Consider the following 17,333-nt stretch of genomic DNA (forward strand, 5'->3'; position numbering starts at 1 on the left):
TATTTTTGACAAACAGTAGTCTTTTTGATGTGATGATGTGGGGAGAGGTGGGTACTCTGAGAACTAGATGAAGCCTAATTTTGTATGTGGACTGGGGGACGGATCTGGGGACGGGACAGTTGGGGAAGGAGGCAGGGAATCAGGTTCAGTGGGGAACCTATGAGGCAGAATGGTGCCCACCTGGACCTCCCTGCTTGGTCTGGGAGCACAGCCTCCCCTGAGGGCAGCAAGGAAGTGGTTCATTAAATGGGATAAAAGAAAGTGAAACTAACTTCTGAGAACATTATTAGGTGTGGCTATGTTCAGAATTGCTAGATACATTTTTTTTTTTTCCCCCTTCAGGAAACGTTAATTTAATCCAGGAGCAACAGGCAGATTTTCCCTTTTAATTGAATGTTTTTGGTGCTGAGGAGCGGCCATCTTGCTTCCTGTGGTGTTAGTGAGGAGGAGAGCGTGAGTTGTGCCGAGGGATTAGGTGGATTCTGTTTAGAGGATAGTAATGTGGGAAGTCAGCCGGGTAGTGGGTGTAAAGGTGGGTGGAAGGAGACCGAGTGGCTTGGCTGTCCTTTCATCTTTACCCCAAAATAAATCAGCCTGGCGTTTTATTTTGTTGCTGCGTGAAACTCTACACTACAAATACCTATCGTTTATTGCCTGTTGCTTAGCCAGGCCTGGTGCTAAGTGCTTCTGAGCATCATTTGTTTCCTCACAGAAATCCCCAGAGGCAGCTTGCTTTCTTCTCAGTTTCATACAGGTGGAAACTCAGTACTGAGACAACGGAGGGGGCTGCAGTGGGCTTTTGAACCCTGCGAGTTCATTCCCTTACCCACTGTTCTCGGCTCGTAAGGCTGATGGAAGGCCTTGTTTTACTCACTGTGCCTTGTCTTGCCTTAACTACTCTTAAACTGTTATAGTTTTTGATGAGAACCACTGGGGATGTAGCAGATTTTGCGTTTCAGTTCCAGGTTTTGCTGCCCAGGACTTACTGAGTTAATAACAGTTAAATGGACTTCGAACCCTAGTTCTTTAGGCTGGGTTTTTGGTTTGTTGTTGTTTTTTCTTTTTGTCCTTTGCTGGAAAAGATCTGAAGGTTATAGGGAGGTGATGGACCTTGGCTTCCTTTTTCCTACCTTTCAAGTGACGTTCTTGCTTGCCTGAATTTGTTCAGAACAGACATGATTGCCCAAACCCTGGAAGAGGCAGGCCTGAGGGTGTGGGAAGGTGGTGAATTATAAAACTTACATATGCTGTATTTTCCCTTCCCTTTTCTAACTCCAATCTAAAGACCTTGGAGCCGGAAGGTCTGCATCCCATGATGAGCTGGAAATCCAATACCACCCCTAATTTACTATTCTGCAATTGTCCTCTTTTTTACCTAAGAGCTTTACAAGTCTTCTGCTGAAGCTCTTAGAAGCCTTTTCTGAGGGAGCAGTATTTGTTTTCTTTGATTATATATGTGAAGGAGGCATGGAGAGAAGATAGTTGCTTGCTGATTCCCTGGTAGAAGTGGTGGCACTCAGATCTGCAGCTGTTTAACCGCGTTCCGGATTCACATCTGGGTGATGGCTGTGTCTGTATGGACCTGGGACAGGCAGGGTGGCCCTGCTCCAGTTTCTCATCAACTCAGTTTTTCTGGCTCCCTGTGCCGTCTTCGTTTTATTGGCAAGGCCTCTCTTTTACTTACAAACCTCTTCCAAGAAGGTCTGGCTTTCACTGTAAATTTACGACCATAAATTTTGAGATGGTACACGTCACCCTCTTAATCTAATTGAGCCAGCACATCATTGTGAAGACATCATTTTATTTGGGGGGTATTAGTTGCTATGGTTATTTGCTGAGACCAACAGAATCTGTGTTCTCTCAATTGGATTTTTGGAAACGGCTGTCTGAGAATGACAGAGGTGTGCGTCGCTGGAGGAATATCGAGCAAATATCCTCACCATTAAAATGATTTTTTTTTTTTTAAGGCACAGAAAAAAATACTTTGGGTGGAGTTTTTGAGCTGGAAGGCCTTAGAGATCAAGTGGTTCATTCTCCAGGTTTTGAAATGAGTTTCCTAAGGCCAAGCATGTTAAGTAACTCTCCCTAGGTTCACATCCATGATTGGTGGATGAGCAAGGATTCAGCCCATTTCTGGTTGTTGTTTTAGATTTTGTTCTGTTTCTGTTACAGTTTAAGTCCTCCTAAGTAATCCATTCTTCCAGTATATAGATTTTGAGGTCCTGTATACCTTAAGCACCATCCTGGAAGGATAAAGGCACTGTGATCTTTGATCTCAGAGTCTCGGGTGGGAATCACAACCCTTGCCTTGGAGAGTGTAGTGCGTGGACCAGCAGCACCGGCATCACCTGAAAATTTAGAAATGCAGCCTCAGATTCCCAGGCATACTGAACCAGGACCAGCATTTTGAGAAGATCCTCTGGTGTGTATTAAAGTTTGAGAAGCTCTGCTCTAAGTAGGGAGAATGTTCTAGAAATAAAAGCTAAATCTTGAGGCCCAAGCTGGGTTCATTTGCCCCTCTGCCAGTTTGTTCCTCTGCTCCTTCTTGAACCTCATGCAGTGGTGTTGACTTAGGGGACACTCACCCACCCTGCACTCTAGCTCCATTTCATTCTGGCCGCTCCTGGTCTTCTGAGTACTACTCTGACTCACTCTTCCTGCAGATCCTTTGTTTTGATGTGTGTGGTCTCTTCTTCACATCCCCCTCCCACCCTTCTAAAACATGCCTGTTTTAGGGGCAAAGCACAAATGTCAGCTTCTCAGAAAGCTAGGCACTACAAGCCTGTGAACCCCCCAAATCCCATTTATCTTGGATGTCATGTTAGCTTGCTCATTCTTTTATCTGTTTCCTCTGGGGCTGGCCTCCTTCCCCAGGCAGTTGACAAAAAGGGTTTGGTGATACCACTCTTTCCCCAGTACATTTGAAAGGTACCGCTTGAGGTTAATAAACTCAAGAAGAAATCCATACTGCTTTGAGTTATAGTTCAGTTAAAAAAAAAATACTGTTACTTAGTCCAGGATTTTTGCCTTTGCTTTCAGCTCTGAAGTGTGAAAGGAAACTTTTAATTTGTAGATGCATTGGGGTTTTCTAAGCATCTGAGGAAAATCCTTACGATCTCGAATGTGTTTTTCATAGTTCACTAGAATGAGGTTCTTTGATTAGTTTGGTGAATCAGTGAGGCAAAGATTTCTTAATTCTTACTCTAATTAAGATTCTCCTTTTGTTAATTCTCTTACCTTTAACCTGCAAGTAAACTTCCACTCAGTCAGTGCTTGTGAGCATCTAAGTTGCCAGCATCTAATATCTAAGGTCTGCTCTGTGCTTTGCTGTTTCATAACATGTTTTCTTGGAGGAGGAAATGGCAGCCCACTCCAGTGTTCTTGCCTGGAGAATCCCAGGGATGGTGGAGCTTGGTGGGCTGCCGTCTGTGGGGTCGCACAGAGTTGGACACGACTGAAGCGACTTAGCAGCAGCAACATGTTTTCTTCCTTCCTTCCTTCCTTCCTCCCTACTTCCCTCCCCACTTTCTTTCTTCCTCTCTTCCTTTCTCCCTCCCACCTTTCCCATGACAATCCTGTGAGGTACATATTATCCTCATAATTACATGAACATTTAGAAAGGTTGAGTAATTTGTTCAGAGTCAGACAGCTAGTAATTGGCAGATCCAGGGTTTGAACCCCTATTTGTGGAGTCCGTGTACTTCACAGTCTTCTGAATTGTCCTTGACTTTGCTCTCTGTGTATGTGTACATTTGTACTTGGATGGCCTGGAAATACCCTTTTTTCCCTTTCACTCGATTAGTTCCTCTCAAAATAGATTTCTTTGTTTTAACTAAGCAAACCATCACTTTTTCCTTGAGTGAGTTTTTCCTGTGCTGACCTGCTGTCTTATAAGATCTTGGGACATTTTAAATGTAATTGTTCTGAATCCGGTACCTCTGTGTTTTGGTTCTGTTTTGTGTCAGGGCTAAGCAATTCAGATTTAGGGCTGGAGTCTTTAGGGGTTGAGTTTTCATCTGTTGACCTAAAACAAATAGGCTGCCAGTTATTTTTCTAGCAAATATGGGATTGTCAGGATCAACAAAGAACTGCAGTATGAGTTCTGCAACCATGGTGAGCCACGTGTGAGTCCCTTGTCCAGGAAGGAGAGACAACTCTTTTAAAGAGGGAAAAAGGAAATTGGGAGGACTGTAGTAAACAAAGAGTCCATTGGAGGAATCGGGTGTTTAAAGTATAGTGGCTTTTCATCCGTTGAGTGGTAACAGTGTCTCATTGGATGAGCTCTTGCCAACTAGAAGAGGAAGTCTTGCTACTTCCTCTTGGACTCTGCTATCATTGTAGGGTGTGAGCGCTCTCCCTTCCAGCCTCCCAACTCTTATTTTAATTGAGGTTTTTGTTTATTAATTTTTACATTTCCTCCTTTTGATTAGGATCCTTCTCTGAAAGCATCATTGTTAAGAGTTAGGTGTTCTTCTTTTAGCAGCTTTTTGTCCCTTGGTGCCAGGAAGGACCTTTTCTGAGTGTAGTGTCCCACGTTGGAGGGAAAATACACAGAAACCTACTGAGATTACATCTAAAAGTAACTCTCAGGTTCTTTTATCTAAAGTCCATATGTTAGTAATATCCTAGTCATTGGAAAGCATCTGAAATATTAGGTCATCATCAAAGGTTTGACAGACAAACTTCTGTAAGCTTGATCCAGGTATCTTAGAAAGGCTGTCTCATCAGATGTCTCCTTCAGTTCCAAGGAATCTTTCCATTCAAGTTACCAAATGATGTGCAGATCTGGTTTGGTTTGCTGCTTTGTTTAGCTGTGTTATATAAATACAAGAGTCTATTCCCTGTGTTTTGGGTGCAGAAAGGTTGGTTAGTAGTACCTGATAGGATCATTTCCAGTGAAGTGGAAGAGAGTCTTTCTGGAGGTGTCTTTTCCAGTAATGAAATCTCCAGGTTGGAAGGTGTGATGCTTAGGGTATTCATCTCCCAAGAGCGCTCTGTGAAAAGATTGCTCTACCAAAGTGGTTATTTTTGATAGAAGCAATAAGACATTTACATATTGGAGTACTTCTCCTTTTATCATTTGTGAGTCAAAAGAATGATGAGTCAAATGCATTGAACATCTTGTGACTGTCTTAAAGGGTGAAAGTTTGAGTTCCAGAAGGGGTGGATCTGAGATTTAGAAGGATCTATGGCAGTGCTTTTTGCAAAGGTATTTGGAGGGCATCTATCCTCCAGTTTTGCCAGTTGACTCTTTTTCTTATTCTTAATTTTTTGAATTATGAAAGTATGATAACTTATCTATAGGAGACTTGGAAAATACAGAATAAAGTTGCAAATAGTTGCACTAGTTGTTGCAATTATTTTTTTTAAATAGATAAATTAAGATTTTTAGTTGGCGTTTCAATTTCAAACTCTCAAAAATTAATAGAACAAATAGACAGAAAAGTAGAAGGATATAGTAGACCCAAAAAGCACTATGAACCAATTCAACATAATTAAGATTTATTCAGTTTTCACATAACAGCAGAATACAAATTCTATTCAAGTTCTCAAAGACTCTAAACCAGGAGATACTGGAACATACCCAGAGATATAAAACTGACAAAAATTTCATGGTCTAAAGGTATTAAGATGATTAGATAGCATCACTGACTCAATAGACATGAATCTGAGTGAACGAACTCTGGGAGATAGTGAAGAACGGGGAAGCCTGGCATGCTGCAGTCCATGGGGTTTCAAAGAGTCATACACGACTTAGTGACTGAAATGTAGCAACAAAAGGTATTGAAATTATACAGAGTCTGTTCTCTTATCACTGTGAAATGATAGAAATGTTAGAAATCAATATCAAAAGATATTTGAAAATAACTCACATATTTTCAAGTCGAATGTGACATTTACCAAAAGAGATCTTTGACTTAGCCATTGAAAGCCTCAATAAAGTTAAAAGACTGAAAAAACACAGAGGGTGATTGCAGAGAAGAAAGCATTTAAATGAGAAATTAATACCAAAGATATTTTAGAAAACCCATGTATTTGGAGGTTAGATGTCCACTTTTAAATGATGAGTGTATCTAAGAAGCCATAATAAGGAAAACTAGAAAATATTTGTAACAAAATAAAAATAAAAAGAGAATTTATCAGAATTTGTTGCATGCAGTTGAAGCTACTCAGTACAATTAAATAAAATGTAGAATCTTAAATAAAGTATAAAAAATAATGGATGCTAGCATAAAATTGAGGAGCCTGGAAGGCTGCAGTCCATGGGGTAGCTGAGGGTCAGATACGACTGAGCAACTTCACTTTGACTTGTCACTTTCTTGCATTGGAGAAGGAAATGGCAACCCACTCCAGTGTTCTTGCCTGGAGAATCCCAGGGAGGGGGGAGCCTGGTGGGCTGCCATCTATGGGGTCGCACAGAGTTGGACACAACTGAAGTGACTTCAGCTCAGTTCAGTTGTTCAGTCGTGTCCGACTCTTTGCGACCCCATGAATTGCAGCACGCCAGACCTCCCTGTCCATCACCATCTCCCGAAGTTCACTCAAATCACGTCCATCGAGTCGGTGATGCCATCTAGACATCTCATCTTCTATCGTCCCCTTTTCCTCCTGCCCCCAATCCCTCCCAGCATCAGAGTCTTTTCCAATGAGTCAACTCTTTGCATGAGGTGGCCAAAGTACTGGAGTTTCAGCTTTAGTATCATTCCTTCCAAAGAACACCCAGGGCTGATCTCCTTCAGAATGGACTGGTTGGATCTCCTTGCAGTCCAAGGGACTCTCAAGAGTCTTCTCCAGCACCACAGTTCAAAAGCATCAATTCTTTGGCACTCAGCTTTCTTCACAGTCCAACTCTCGCATCCATACATGACCACTGGAAAAACCATAGCCTTGACTAGACGGACCTTTGTTGGCAAAGTAATGTCTCTGCTTTTGAATATGCTATCTAGGTTGGTCATAACTTTCCTTCCAAGGAGTAAGTGTCTTTTAATTTCATGGCTGCAGTCACCATCTGCAGTGATTTTGGAGCCCAAAAAGATAAAGTCTGACACTGTTACCACTGTTTCCCCATCTATTTCCCATGAGGTGATGGGACCGGATACCATGATCTTCGTTTTCTGAATGTTGAGCTTTAAGCCACCTTTTTCACTCTCCTCTTTCACTTTCATCAAGAGGCTTTTTAGTTCCTCTTCACTTTCTGCCACAAGGGTGATGTCATCTGCATATCTGAGGTTATTGATATTTCTCCCGGCAATCTTGATTCCAGCTTGTGCTTCTTCCAGCCCAGCGTTTCTCATGATGTACTCTGCATATAAGTTAAATAACCAGGGTAACAATATAGTGCCTTGACGTACTCCTTTTCCTATTTGGAACCAGTCTGTTGTTCCACGTCCGGTTCTAACTGTTGCTTCCTGAACTGCATACAAAGAATAGCAAGAAGAGATAAGAAAGCCTTCCTCAGCGATCAATGCAAAGAAATAGAGGAAAACAACAGAATGGGAAAGACTAGAGATCTCTTCAAGAAAATTAGAGATACCAAGGGAATATTTCATGCAAAGATGGGCTCGATAAAGGACAGAAATGGTATGGACCTAACAGAAGCAGAAGATATTAAGAAGAGGTGGCAAGAATACACAGAAGTGACTTAGCATAAAATTCTGTGTAATTTGAACAAAATCTATACTTTAGTTAATAATACTGTATCACATGTTAATTTCCTGTTTGTTTTACAACATAGTATTTCTTTATATTCTCAGAATTAGACGTTTCAAGCCTCATTCAGATTATTTTTTTAAAAATCACTCAAATAATAAGCTTTTTAGACTTTTAGTAGTAATGCCAGATGCCAGAATAAATGGAACTAATACCAAAGTTTTGAGTGAATATGAATTAGAAATCTAGCATTCTATTCATACTTAGTCAAACAAATGGAAACAAAATGTCATAAATTTTTTAGTTCAGCAAAAAATCATGTTTTCTAAAATATAGATTATAAATATTATATATATGTATACCTAAACTTTTTCTACTATATTTGATAAAGGCATGATAAATAATAACAACAAAAAGAGTTGGAGAAATTGGAAAACATAAAATACATGAAATGGGAGCCTTAACTATAAAATAGAAAAAGTGAAACAACTAGATAGAAGTAAAAGATCATCACATAGTCCAGTTGTTTTTAAACATAGATGCTCATTAGAATCGCATCTGAATTTTTGGAGGAAAAAACAATACCTGAGTATTTGTATTAAAAAAAAAAGAAAATTCCAAGATAATTCTACTGTGCATCTGGATTTTAAAAAGTGGTTGCAGATTTTTCTGTTAGAATTCTATTATTTTCTGTTAACCAATCATGATACAATGGTATTAAAATGAATAAAAGTTACATAATCACAATAACAAAAGATATTTATCAGTTTTCAAAATCAATAGCCAGAAAAAAATAAAAGATAATTACAGTAAGGAGCCATAATGGAAATATGATTAACCTAACAATATAAAATATAAAATAATTGCATACAATATGGGGGGTTAAGTAGAGTGAGGTAATAAGTGGAATTACATACATGCAAATATTTTTATCCACCTAGCCAGTCTGTATCTTTTGATTGGTGCATTTAATCCATTTACGTTTAAATGTAATTATTGATATGTACTGATACTATTAACGTTTTCTTAATTGTTTTGGATTTATTGTAGGTCTTTTCCTTTTCTTGTGTTTCTTACTTAGAGAAGTTCCTTTAGCATTTGCTGGTTTGGTGGTCTGAATTCTCTTAAATTTTGCTTGTCTGGAAAGCTTTTAATTTCTCCATCAAATCTGAATGAGGGTCTTGCTGAGTAATGTATTTTTGGTTGTAGGTTCTTCCTTTTCGTCACTTTATATATATCATCTCATTCCTTTCTGGCTTGTAGATTTTCCGTTGAGAAACCAGCTGATAACCTGATGGGAGTTCCCTGGTATGTTTTTTGTCATTTTTCCCTTGTTGGTTTTTAATATTTTATCTTTGTCTTTAATTTTTCTCAGTTTGATTATTATGTGTTGGTGTGTTCCTCCTTAGGTTTATCCTGCCGGGAACTGTCTGTGCTTCCTGGACTTGGTTGACCATTCCCTTTCCCTGTTAGGGACATTTTCAGTTATTATCTCTTCAAATATTTTCATGGGTTCTTTCTCTCTTTCTCCTCCTCCTTCTGGGACCTGTATAATGCACATGTTGGTGTGTTTAATGTTGTCCCAGAGGTCTCTTAGGCTATCTTTTTTTTTTTTTTTTTTCATTCTTTTTTCTATATTCTGTTTTGTGGAGTGATTTCAACTGTCTGTCTTCAATGTCACATATCTGTTCTTCTGCCTGAGTTATTCTGCTATCGATTCCTTCCAGTGCATTGTTCATCTCTGTTTCTTCTTTAGTTCTTCTGGGTCTTTGGTAAACATTTCTTGCATCTTCTCCATTCCTTTCCAAGATCCTGGATCATCTTCACTATCAATGTTCTGAATTCTTTTTCTGGAGGATTGCCTGTGTCCACTTCATGTAGTTGTTTTTTTTTTTTTTCCCCTGGGGTTTTATCTTGTCCCTTTATCTGGGACATGATTCTCTGTATTTTCATATTGATTAACTTTTCGTGATGTGGTTTTTGTTCTGGTAGCTATGGGATTGTAGTTCTTGCTGCTTTTATCTGCCCTCTGGTGGATGAGGCAAAGAGGCGTATGCAAGCTTCCTGATGGGAGGGGCTGACAGTGGGAGAAACTGGATCTTGCTCTGGTGGGCAATGCTCAGTGAAAACTTCAATCTGATTGTCTGCTGATGGGTGAGGCTACGCTCCCTTCCTGTTAGTTGCTTGACTTGAGGCAGTCCAGCCCCAGAGTCTATGTGCTTTACGTAGGGTTAATGGTGTCCTCCAAGAGGGCTCATGCCTAGGGGTACCTCCCAGGACTGCTGATGCCAGTGCCCCTATCCCTGTGGCAAGGCACTGCTGACTCATGCCTCCACAGGAGACCCTCCAACACTGGCAGGTAGGTCTGGTTCAGTCTCCTGTAGGATCACTCCTCCTTTTCCCTGGGTCCTGGTGTGCCCTAGACCAGGGTATGTTTGTGCCCTCCAAGAATGGAGTCTCTGTTTTCACCAGTCCTGTAATCAAATCCAGCTGACCTTCAAGGTTATATTCCCTGGGGATTTTTGTCCTTTTGATGGATCTTCAGGCTGTGAAGCCTGACGTGGGCCTCAGAAACTTCATAACAGTGGGAGAACTTCTTTGGTATTATTATTCTCTAGTTTGTGGGTCATCTACCCTGTGGGTGTGGGATTTGGTTTTATCATGATTGCAGCTTCTTCTTTGTCTTTGAATGTGGGGTCTCTTTTCTTTTGGTGGGTTCCAACATCCTCTTGTCAATGGTTGTTCCACAGCTAGTTGCAATTTTGGTGCTCTCTCAAGAGGAGATGAGCACACGTTCTTCCACCATCTTGAACCAACCTTGCCAGTGAGTCTTAATGCCGTTAGTGCATTCAACTAAAATAGAGAATTGAGGGTGGTAAGTTCAGTAAAGTGTTATTAAATTGGCCAGGTAGCACAGATTTGTTGAAGTACTTGACCAATAAAGTAGGTTCCATGATCATTATGAAGACTGAGAGTAGTTCTCCAAGTAGGGACAATCTTTTCCAAAAGACAGAAGAGGCTGTCTGCAAGGGGAGGCTTCATTCAGTCCAACGTGAAAACATACAGTGACCAAAATATATTTATATCAACAAGAGGGAGGAAGTTGTATGAAATCTCTTTGCCATATCTTGAATGACCTGTTAGGCAGTTTCAATATCAGAGAGCGGTATCCAGCTTTCTCTAGGTTGTACTTTGGACAAGTGGGACGAGTGAGGTAGGCACTCTAAGCAGTCTTGTTAATGTTCCCTGCCAATATTGATTCACAAATGCTGCCATTTTATTAGTAGACCAATGGCTGAATGGATGCACAGTGGTGAGGAGTGGGAATTTTAGAGTCTGCAATATGACTGGGTTGTTATTTGGTATGAACTAGCACCTTATCTTTTTAATCAAACAAACAATTGTTGAATTTTTAATCTTGTTTTTCCTTTTTTGAGTCCAGTTATTATGCTTTTGTAGCCAGCTTTTCTAAATTCCTGTTTGGGGAAAAATTTATTTGAACCATGACAGAGGTTTGGCTGTTCTTAATTTCTTTTAGAGCAGCATTTCTTCTAGAAAAGTCAGCGAAGTGATTTCCCTTAGCTTCTAGAAAATCGGGCTTCCCTGGTGGCTCAGACGGTAAAGAATGTGCTTACAATGAGGGAGACCTGGGTTCCATCGATGGGTCGGGAAGATCCCCTGGAGGAGGGCATGACAACTCACTCCAGTACTCTTACCTGGAGAATTCCATGGACAGAGGAGCCTGGTGGCCTACAGTCCATGGGGTCGCAAAGAGTCAGACATGACTGAGCAACTTTCACTTTTCCAGAGAATCAAGCTTAGAATGCTCTGGGATCTTAATAACTATAAAGTGGTGGGTTAAAGTATCACATCCAATAATTCCTGTATACATGGGCCATTTTAAATTTTATTTCTGCTGAAAGTAAGGAAACTGTGTTGCTTCTGCAACATTCCAAAATCATGAGCTGCTCTGAAAGCTTATCTACTGTCAGTATAAATATTGGCAGTTTTGCCCTCAGCTAAAGTATCAGCCTGTGTAGGAGTGTGTAATTCAGCCTGTTGAGCTGAAGTGGCCATAGGTTAAGATGCTGCCTCAATGTATTAAAAGGAGTTGCGATATCATATCCAGTCCAGTATTCATCGTTGTCATCTTTTAAATAAGAACCATCAGTGAACCATGAGAAGTAAACCTTACCCAAAGGAATTTACTGCAGAATATCAGAGTCAGGAGGTGATCTCACAGAGTCAGGAGGTGATCTGCCAGCATCGAGCAGTTGTGAAGGACTTTTTTTGGTGACAGGGGAGAAGAGTAACTAGGTTAAGTGTATTATAATGTAATATTGTAGTTAAGTGAGGAGCAGTTAACAAAAGGACTTCATAGGAGGTAAGGTGACTGAGAAAAGTTGCTGCTACTGCTGCTAAGTCGCTTCAGTCGTGTCCGACTCTGTGCGACCCCATAGATGGAAGCCCACCAGGCTCCCCCGTCCCTGGGATTCTCCAGGCAAGAACACTGGAGTAGGTTGCCATTGCCTTCTCCAATGCATGAAAGTGAAAAGTGAAAGGGAAGTTGCTCAGTCGTGTCCGACTCTTAGCGACCCCATGGACTACAACCTACCAGGCTCCTCCGTCCATGGGATTTTCCAGGCAAGAATACTGGAGTGGGGTGCCATTGCCTTCTCCGGAGAAAAGTTGAGTGTGATGCAAATTCATCAGGGCTTCTAGTACATGAAGTAGAGAAATTGTTAAAGGAGATCTCACAGTGATACTCTTGTTGGCCTTAACCTAAAGGGCAATGGCAGTTTTGGCTCTAAGTCAAGATTTGTCCCTGTGTCATGGATGGTGCCCAGGTGCTGGCTGTAATACCATATGGTTCGTGGTGGTCCCCATGTTTTTGGGTGAGTACTCCAAGGACATTCCCTTCCATTCATTTATCTATACAAAAAGGAAAAAGGCAATCTGATAATTGGACTGCCCAAGGGCAAATGGGTTAACCAAATTCTCCTTCAGTGTTTTAAAGTCTGTGTGGATGAGTTCTTATAAAATTAAGCCAAGGTGTTAGTTCTTTAGCAAATTACATAGAAGTTTGGCCATAAGAGCGAAATTTGGAATCAGCAGTAGCTAACTAGCCTGAGAAACCCTTGCAGTTGGTGCTTAGTTTTGGGTTTGGGGAAACTTAAGACACTTTGAATCCTATTGGGATCTAGGTGGAACCTTTGTTCTGATATCAGTTACCTTAAATATTGAACCTGGGTTTTGGTAAACTGCAGTTTTTCCTTGTTGACCTTATGTCCCTTTAAGGCTAAATGCTTTAGCAAGTGGATGTTACCTTCCTGTGAGGAGGCTTGAGAAGAATAAAGAAGTAAACCATCAACATATAGCAGCAAAGTAGAACCTCCCAAGAACTTTTTATCATCCAAGTCAGCCTCCATGGTTTGTGAGAAATGAATTTCTGAGGCAATACTCTTAAGGTGAATTCTTTTTTATTTTCAAGTGAAGGCAAAGTGGTGTTGGCTAACTTCAACTGGAATACTAAAGAATGCTCTACATTGATCAATTACAACACAGAATTTACTTGCATGGAAATGAATGTTAGTAATGTATGAGGGTTAAGAACAACAAGGTGTCAAGAGGTAATGTTTCTTACTCAGAGATCCTGGACAAACCTCCATACGCGGCCCTTAGATTTTCTTACTAGCAAAATAAGAGTATTACAAGAAGTAGTGTCGAGGGCAAGGACTTTCAATCTTCTGTTACGGGCTTTGTACCTTGAAGGGCTTCTTATACAGTATTGATTAATTCTGGGGAGAGATTTGAGGGATCTGTTTGAATCTTGATAGGAGGTGCATTATGAATTTTTCCAATATCATCTTGGAGATTTTGCACATAAGGTTGGTAGCTGCTTCAATAGGAACAGATGATCCGTGTTTCCAGACCCTACTCTAGTGTTGTCAGAAATGGAGCAAATAGAAGACCTCAATGGGTCATTTAATTCACCTGGTCGGTTGCTTTGATGACTGCTGTTAAATTCTAGAGTTATTTTCCCCTTTTAGGAGAAAGAAATTTTGCCATGATACTTTTCTAAGAAGTTTAAGCCTATTAAATGGATGGGGCGGAGGAACTGCAGAGAAAAAGGTATTTATCTCTCAAAGAGTCTACACAAAAGTGGATAGACTCAAAACAGGAATCTCTGAGGTTCATCGGAGATCCCCACTATTTAAATTGATTTAGTGTCCTGAGGCAGGGGTTGTTTTGTTATAGTGGGGTTGAGTACCGAGAGTATAGCCCCAGTGTCAGGACTGGAAGAAATTCATCCATAATCTGGAGAAATGTTTCTCCAAGCCGATTAAGAGGGAGGATTGGAAAGAGCCTCCTTGGAGTTCCGCGATTGAGAATTGGGAGGACATTGGAAAGGCTGGTTAGACAGCAGAAGGTACCTGAAACATTAAAGTTTATAATCTCTTTTCCAATGTCTCGGCTCTTTGTGATAATAGAAACTAGGAGGGTTTGGGCTTCATTTTGCGACCTTAATTTGCTGTAGTTGAAGATTAAGAATTATAGCAGTCTTTTAGGTGACTCACCCAGTGTGAGAGAGCTAGTTTGCCAGATTAACTAAATCTGGAGTGGACATAGTTCCTCATTCTATCCTGGTCCTTTTTACTAGAAGGGAAAGGTCTCGGTTCAGCCCATTAGTAAACACAGAGCTAAAAGCTAGGCAAATGGAATCAATATCTGAAGAAAGACCAGAATTTCTTTAAAAAATAACATTGTCAATTGTAATACTTATGAACAGGCTCATCAGATTTTTGTCTGAATTCCTGAATTTTGTTTCTGTCAACAGACTTTGGAAAAGCCCTAGGGATTGCCTGATGAAGTTGCCTAGTGATTGCCTGAGCCTGTTAATAACAGAAATCAGTGGGCTGGTCTCCCAGTTGTAATCCTAGAGACCTTCAGGATTTTTCCCATTAGCAATTTTTTATTCAGTGCTGGTTCTGGCCTTCATTCACAAGCATATGAACTAGCTGATACAAGTCAGAGCAGTAAGGTTGATAAATTTGAATGCTTTATTAAATTTCTCAGCAAATATATGAGGATTTTTGGTTACTTTGGGAAAATAATCTTTGTGGTTTTCAATTCAGCTTTAGTCCTGGGAACATAAGAAATTAAGAGTTTGGCCTCAGGATCCTTAGAAAGGTTGATTTTATAGGCTCAAGTTCTGATAGGTTTAGAGGAAAAGGGAGTGAAGAGTTTTAGGAGAAGTTGGGCCAGAGAATTAGTATGGGAGAATTGAGGGAATAGAGGTGTAGGCAGCATAGAGGGAAAGGAAGAAGGTGACCCTGGAGACAGTGCCTGAGACAGCTCAGGAAGAGGAGCTGGAAGCGTCAGAAGCCACTTTATATTTCTTTAATCATTTGTTTGTCTTAGTTATTTTTAAATCTTATTTTGCAGAAAGGCAATTTGGGCTCCTAATAATGTTTGGAAGCCTCAAAATACCAGTCACAATAGACATTTCATTCAGTTTTTCAAAGTTTTGAGCTATGGTTTTTAGTTTGGTTTTAAGAAAAGTTTGGGATTTTAAAAGTTCCTCATAAAGGCTTTGATGTTTTAAATTGCCTTTTGTTAGGTATGTCCATTTAGTTAGAAACGTGTGAGGAAGGATTGTGTATTTAAACAAAACTGGCTGGAATCCTGGTGTGGGGAATGCCCTCAAAATAGACACATAACTGGGTTCCCATTGCTCAAAAGTTTTTCTCTTGAGCAATGAGTAATTTTCAGATAGCCTGTTGTTCAGTCACTAAGTCGTGTCTGACTCTTTGTGACATCATGAACTGTAGCACGTCAGGCTTCCCTGTCCTTTATCATCTCCATGAGTTTGCTCCAACTCATGTCCATTCAGTCAGTGATGTCATCCAACCGTCTCTTTCTCTGTCATCACCTTCTCCTCTTGCCCCGAATCTTTCCTAAACAGCTCAAATAGCATGCAGGCCTAATACCAGCCAATCCTAAGGGAACAGTCTGGTCCTGGAAGAGCCTGCACAGCACAGCTTTAATGACACAGCCTAATTCTGAAGGAGTCAAGCCAAAGATGTTAACACATGGTTCCACTAGAGCAGTTTAGTCCCCAAGGAGTTACATCAAAGGCTTAACAGCACAGTTCCAGTAGAATAGCTCTTGCTTCAAAAGGAATCAGGCCAACGGCTCAAGTGGCACAGGTCCAGTGAAGCAGCCCTGTTCCAAAAGAAATGAATGGAAGACCAACACAGTTTGAATTGTAACAGCCTAGAAATCAGGCTGAAATGTCAGGCTAGTACTTGAATATATTGATAGAATAAGGCCTATCAGAAACAAGACCTAATAAGAAAGGATGAGGCCTTAAAATAGATTTCAAGTAAAACCTGGAGAACTTCAAAACGTAAAGAGAGCAGAAGCTTGGATTTGGATGGAGAGAGGAGGAAAAACTTAGCCTTAAACCCCAGGGTTGGTGAGAAAAGCAGTGAGCAACAATGGACATTAAGTGGGTACCACATCTGTTTGATCACCAGCCTTGGAGTCATTGGGGTCTTCTCTGGATCCCCACACAAGCCACCAAAATCTTGACATAGATAGGCTGACAATTACTTCTCCAGCAAAAGTGGGTTGATTCGGAATCAACAAAGATTTGCATTTTGGAGTTTACAACCGTGGTGAGCTACACACGAGTCCCAGTACAGCAAGGAGAAGAGAACTTTTTCAAAGAGGGGAAAAGAAAGCTGGGAGGGCTGTAGAAAACAAAGAATCCTATGGAGGAATGGAGAGTTTAAAGTATAGTCGGTTTTCCTTGGCTGAGTTGTGACAGTCTCTCGTTGGCTAAGCTTTCGCCAGGCAAGAAGGGGAAGTCTTTTTCTTCTTGAGCTTTGCTAACTTTGTAGGGCACGAGAGCTTGCCCTTCTGGCCTTCTGACTTTATTTTAATTAGAGTTCACTTATTTTTATTAATTTTTGCACATTGTAGATCTGATGCTGAATCACTTAACATAATGATAATTGATTAGCAAATGTTCATTGAGCACCTGCTATGTGATATGCACTGTCATTCAGTTAGTCCTTAATTTCCCATCACTTAAACTCTCAATATTTTTATGAGGTAAAGCTAATTAGCACTTGGAAAATACAGATGTCTTTGTATGAATCATTTGTATATACGGTTGGCCCTTAGACCATGTGGATCCACTTGTATGTGGATATTTTTCAATTGCAAATACTACAGTACTACGTGATCTGTGGTTGCTTGAAATCTGCAGATGTGGAAGAAATGTGAATATGAAGGGAGGACTATGAATATGAAGGGACAACTGTAAGTTATATGTGATTAACCCCCATCTTGTTCAAGCGAAAGCGAAAGTCGCTCAGTCGTGTCGGACTCTTTGCGATGCCATGGACTATACAGTCCATGGAATTCTCCAGGCCAGAATACTAGAGTGGGTACCCTTTCCATTCTCCAGGGGATCTTCCCAACCCAGGGATTGAACCCAGGTCTCCCACATTACAGGCAGATTCTTTACCAGCTGAGCCGCAAGGGAAGCCCAAGAATACTGGTGTGGATAGCCTATCCCTTCTCTAGCAGATCTTCCTGGCCCAGGAATTGAACCCGGGTCTCCTGCATTGCGGGTGGATTCTTTACTAACTGAGTTATCAAAGAAGCCCCAT

The 17,333-nt window shown here is 40.7% G+C and overlaps 1 protein-coding gene across 6 annotated transcripts in view; it reads left to right on the forward strand.

The window, feature by feature from the left end:
* ARHGAP26 (Rho GTPase activating protein 26) overlaps positions 1 to 17,333 on the forward strand; it is a 467,573-nt gene that overhangs the window by 102,308 nt on the left and 347,932 nt on the right. Inside the window, exon 1 of one of the 6 annotated variants that reach the window (XM_055556605.1) lies at positions 13,740 to 13,782. The exons of the other annotated variants lie outside the window; for them this stretch is intronic. Coding sequence (XP_055412580.1) covers positions 13,755 to 13,782 — 28 coding nt within the window. The 5' untranslated portion in view covers positions 13,740 to 13,754. Of the gene's footprint in view, positions 1 to 13,739; positions 13,783 to 17,333 lie in introns of those variants that run through there. 6 annotated transcript variants of the gene reach the window in all.

Source organism: Bubalus kerabau, chromosome 1 (genome assembly GCF_029407905.1).
Source record: "Bubalus kerabau isolate K-KA32 ecotype Philippines breed swamp buffalo chromosome 1, PCC_UOA_SB_1v2, whole genome shotgun sequence".
Lineage (NCBI taxonomy): Eukaryota > Metazoa > Chordata > Mammalia > Artiodactyla > Bovidae > Bubalus > Bubalus kerabau.